This window comes from Lepidothrix coronata, unplaced genomic scaffold (assembly GCF_001604755.1).
Source record: "Lepidothrix coronata isolate B3197 unplaced genomic scaffold, Lepidothrix_coronata-1.0 Scaffold518, whole genome shotgun sequence".
Classification (NCBI taxonomy): domain Eukaryota; kingdom Metazoa; phylum Chordata; class Aves; order Passeriformes; family Pipridae; genus Lepidothrix; species Lepidothrix coronata.
In genome coordinates this window covers 21,360-26,224 of record NW_016690698.1, presented here as the reverse complement: position 1 = coordinate 26,224, position 4,865 = coordinate 21,360, and the positions used below count along the sequence as shown (strand labels likewise).

The 4,865-nt window shown below is 52.9% G+C and overlaps 1 protein-coding gene across 1 annotated transcript in view; it reads right to left on the bottom strand.

Moving 5' to 3' along the window:
* SNX27 (sorting nexin family member 27) overlaps positions 1-4,865 on the bottom strand; it is a gene marked incomplete at its 3' end in the record, with an annotated part of 18,640 nt that overhangs the window by 7,658 nt on the left and 6,117 nt on the right. Inside the window, exons 3-5 of the mRNA XM_017839857.1 lie at positions 3,083-3,267; positions 1,561-1,650; positions 11-66 (exon numbers count right to left, since the gene is read on the bottom strand). Of these exons, the coding sequence (XP_017695346.1) occupies positions 11-66; positions 1,561-1,650; positions 3,083-3,267 (331 nt within the window). The remainder of the gene's footprint in view (positions 1-10; positions 67-1,560; positions 1,651-3,082; positions 3,268-4,865) is intronic.

Here is a 4,865-nt window from a genome sequence, read left to right as displayed (position 1 = left end):
ACCCCCAGACCCCAAAGGGAACAGGATCTCGTTGTAGCCCTCACACGTCCTCAGCATGTTCAGGTACTGCCACAGGGGGGTCAAACCTGGGCTTAAACCGGGCTCAGCAAGGCTGGAGACCCCCAGGATTGACCCCAGGGCTGGAGACCCCCCAGGATTGACCCCAAGGCTGGAGACCCCCAGGATTTACCCCCAGACCCCAAAGGGAACAGGATCTCATTGTAGCCCTCACACATCCAGCCCCACAGAGCCCAGCCAGGCATTCCCAAGGGTTATCCCGGGATTTACCCCAAGCCTGGAGACCCCCCAGGATTGACCCCAGGGCTGGAGACCCCCAGGATTGACCCCAAGGCTGGAGATCCCCCAAAACACCCCCAGACCCCACAGGGAACAGGATCCCGTTATTCCCCTCACACATCCAGCCCCACAGAGCCCAGTCAGTCCTTCCCAAGGGTTTATCCCGGGATTTATCCCAAGGATGGAGCCCCCAGGGTAGCCCCAGACCCTCAGCAAGGCTGGAGACCCCCAGGATTGACCCCAAGGCTGGAGATCCCCAAAAACACCCCCAGACCCCAAAGGGAACAGGATCCCCTTGTGCCCCTCACGCATCCAGCCCCCCAGGCCTTCCCAAGGGTTTATCCCGGGATTTATCCCAAGGATGGAGCCCCCCAGGATTGACCCCAAGGCTGGAGACCCCCAGGATTTACCCTCCAGACCCCAAAGGGAACAGGATCCCCTTGTGCCCCTCACACATCCAGCCCCACAGAGCCCAGCCAGGCCTTCCCAAGGGTTATCCCGGGATTTATCCCAAGGCTGGAGCCCCCAAAGCACCCCCAGACCCTCAGCAAGGCTGGAGACCCCCAGGATTGACCCCAAGGCTGGAGACCCCCAGGATTGACCCCAAGGCTGGAGATCCCAAAAAACACCCCCAGACCCCACAGGGAACAGGATCCCCTTGTTCCCCTCACACATCCAGCCCCCCAGGCATTCCCAAGGGATTATCCCGGGATTTATCCCAAGGATGGAGCCCCCCAGGATTGACCCCAAGGCTGGAGACCCCCAGGATTTACCCCAAGGCTGGAGACCCCCAGGATTTACCCCCAGACCCCAAAGGGAACGGGATCCCCTTGTGCCCCTCACACATCCAGCCCCACAGAGCCCAGCCAGGCCTTCCCAAGGGTTATCCCGGGATTTATCCCAAGGATGGAGCCCCCCAGGGCACCCCCAGACCCTCAGCAAGGCTGGAGACCCCCAGGATTTACCCCAAGGCTGGAGATCCCCCAAAACACCCCCAGACCCCAAAGGGAACAGGATCCCCTTGTTCCCCTCACACATCCAGCCCCACAGGCCTTCCCAAGGGTTTATCCCGGGATTTATCCCAAGGCTGGAGCCCCCCAGGATTTACCCCAAGGCTGGAGACCCCCAGGATTTACCCCCAGACCCCAAAGGGAACAGGATCCCCTTGTGCCCCTCACACATCCAGCCCCCCAGGCCTTCCCAAGGGATCATCCCGGGATTTATCCCAAGGCTGGAGCCCCGGACGGGGGTGGGATCCCTCACCATGACCATCTTCCTCTGCTCACAGAGCTTCTGGAGCTGGTAGGATTTCTCCTCTGCTTTGATGTAACCTTTCTTGACGTCATCCACAGCCTGGGAAAGGGGGGGAAAAACCGGGATGGGGATTCCGGGAATTCTAAAAACGGGATAGGAATCCCAGGAGCGGATCCTGGAGCGGGACTCCATGACGTCATGACTCCATGACTCCATGACTCCATGACTCTACAATTCCATGACTCCCGGACTCCATGACTGTAGGATTCCATGACTCCATGATTCCATGATTCCATGACTCTGTGACTCTCCAATTCCACAACTCCCCGACTCCCTCCCCCGTGATTCCCTCTGGGAATGCCATCCCGCGATTCCCTCTGGGAATTCCATCCCTTTGGGAATGCCCACCTGGTGGAAGAAGTGAGCGACCCCCCGACCCCACGATTCTATGATTCCATGACTCCCTGACTTTATGATCCCTGACTCCATTTCATGACTCCCTGACTCCATGATTCCATGACCCCATGATTCCATGACTCTATGACTCCATGATTCCATGATTCCATCATTCTATGACTCTATTATTCCATCATTCCATGACTCCATGACTCCATGATTCCATGACTATGATTCCATGATTCCATGACTCTTTGATTCCATGATTCCATCATTCCATGACTCCACGATTCCATCATTCCATGACTCCATGATCCTATGACTCTATGATTCCATGATTCCATGATCCCATGATCCTACAACTCTACGATTCCATGATTCCATCATTCTATGACTCTACGGTTCCATGACTCCCTGACTCCATAACTAACTCCACAACTCCCCAACTCCCCGACCCCCCGATTCCCTCTGGGAATTCCATCCCATGATTCCCTCTGGGAACGCCCACCTGGTGGAAGAAGTGAGCGACCCCCCGACCCCCCGATTCCATGACTCCCTGACTCCATAACTCCATGATTCCAGGACTCTACGATTCCATGATTCCATCATTCTATGACTCTACGATTCCGTCATTCCATGACTCGAGGATTCCGTAATTCTATGATTCCATGTCTCCAGACTCCATGATTCCATGACTCCATGATTCCGTCATTCCATGATTCCATCATTCCATGACTCTTTGATTCCATGATTCCATCATTCCATGACTCCACGATTCCATCATTCCATGATTCTATGATCCTACGACTCTACGATTCCATGATTCCATGACTCCACGACTCCATCATTCCATGATTCCATGATCCTACGACTCTACGATTCCATGATTCCATGATCCTACGATTCTATGATTCCATGATCCCATGATCCTACGACTCTACGATTCCATGATTCCATGACTCTCTGACTCTACGATTCCATGACTCCCTGACTCCATAACTAACTCCACAACTCCCCAACTCCCCGACCCCGTGATTCCCTCTGGGAATTCCATCCCGGAATCCCACCTGGTGGAAGAAGTGAGCGACCCCCCGACCCCGTGATTCCCTGTGGGAATTCCATCCCGGAATCCCACCTGGTGGAAGAAGTATGCGACGGCGAGGTCGTTGTCGTTGAGCAGCTCCTCCTCGGCGGGCGTGAAGAGCCACTTGCGCAGGGTCAGGCAGGTCCCCGGCACCGCCGACGTGTAGTTCTGCACGTACAGCTTGTGCGGGAACTCGTTGGGAGCCAACTTCCGCACTGCGGGAAACAGGGAGGAGCCTCGGGAATGATGGGAGAACCCGGAGAGCCACCGGGAGAACCGGGAGAACTGGGAGAACTGGGAGAACTGGGAAGGGGAGACCGCAGGGATGGGGTGGGAGATGGCGGGAGGGGGGGAAGGAGAATTCCCAGAGTGGTGAGGGGTGGGAGGAGTTGAGAATTCCCGGAATTTTGAGGGGTTTAAGGGGTTGAGAATTCCCGGAATTTTGAGGGGTTTAAGGGGTTGAGACTTCCCAGAACTTTGAAGGGTTTAAAAGTTAAAAATTCCCAGAATGGTGAGGGTTTAAAAGTTAAAAATTCCCAGAGTGGTGAGGGATGGAAGGAGTTGAGAATTCTCGGAATTTTAGGGGTTTAAAAGTTAAAGATTCCCAGAGTGGTGAGGGGTGGAAGGAGTTGAAGATTCCCAAAATTTTGAGGGATTGGAGGAGTTAAAAATTCCCAGAATGGTGAGGGAAAAGATTCCCAGAACTTTGAGGGATTGAAGGGGTTGAGAATTCCCGGAATGTTGAGGGGTTTTAAAAGTTAAAAATTCCCAGAATGTTGAGGGTTTAAAAGTTAAAAATTCCCAGAATTTGGAGGGATTGGAGGAGTTAAAAATTCCCAGAATGGTGAGGGATGGAAGGAGTTAAAAATTCCCGGAAATTTGAGGGATTTAAAAGTTAAAAATTCTCAGAATGTTGAGGGATGGAAGGAGTTGAAGATTCCCAAAATTTTGAGGGATTGGAGGAGTTAAAAATTCCCAGAATGGTGAGGGAAAAGATTCCCAGAACTTTGAGGGGTTGAAGGAGTTGAGAATTCCCGGAATTTTGAGGGGTTTAAGGGGTTGAGAATTCCCAGAATGTTGAGGGGTTTAAAAGTTAAAGATTCCCAGAATTTGGAGGGATGGAAGGAGTTGAGAATTCCCAGAATTTGGAGGGATTTAAGGGGTTGAGAATTCCCAGACGTGTAGTTCTGCACGTACAGCTTGGGGGGGAACTCGTTGGGAGCCAACTTCCGCACTGGGGGGAACAGGGAGGAGCCTCGGGAACGACGGGAGAAACACGGAGAACCCGGAGAGCCACCGGGAGAACCGGGAGAACTGGGAAGGGGAGACCGCGGGGATGGGGTGGGAGATGGCGGGGGCGGGGGGAGGAGAATTCCCAGAGTGGTGAGGGGTGGGAGGAGTTGAGAATTCCCGGAATTTTGAGGGGTTTAAGGGGTTGAGAATTCCCAGAATTTGGAGGGGTCGGAGGAGTTGAAAATTCCCAGAATGGTGAGGGTTTAAAAGTTGAAAATTCTCAGAATGTTGAGGGGTGGGAGGAGTTGAGAATTCCCGGAATCTTGAGGGGTTTAAGGGGTTGAGAATTCCCAGAATGTTGAGGGGTTTAAAAGTTAAAGATTCCCAGAATTTGGAGGGATGGAAGGAGTTGAAAATTCCCAGAATTTGGAGGGGTGGAAGGAGTTGAGAATTCCCAGAATTTGGAGGGATTGGAGGAGTTAAAAATTCCCAGAATGGTGAGGGATGGAAGGAGTTGAAAATTCCCAGAATTTTGAGGGGTTTAAAAGTTAAAAATTCCCAGAATTTGGAGGGATTGGAGGAGTTAAAAATTCCCAGAATG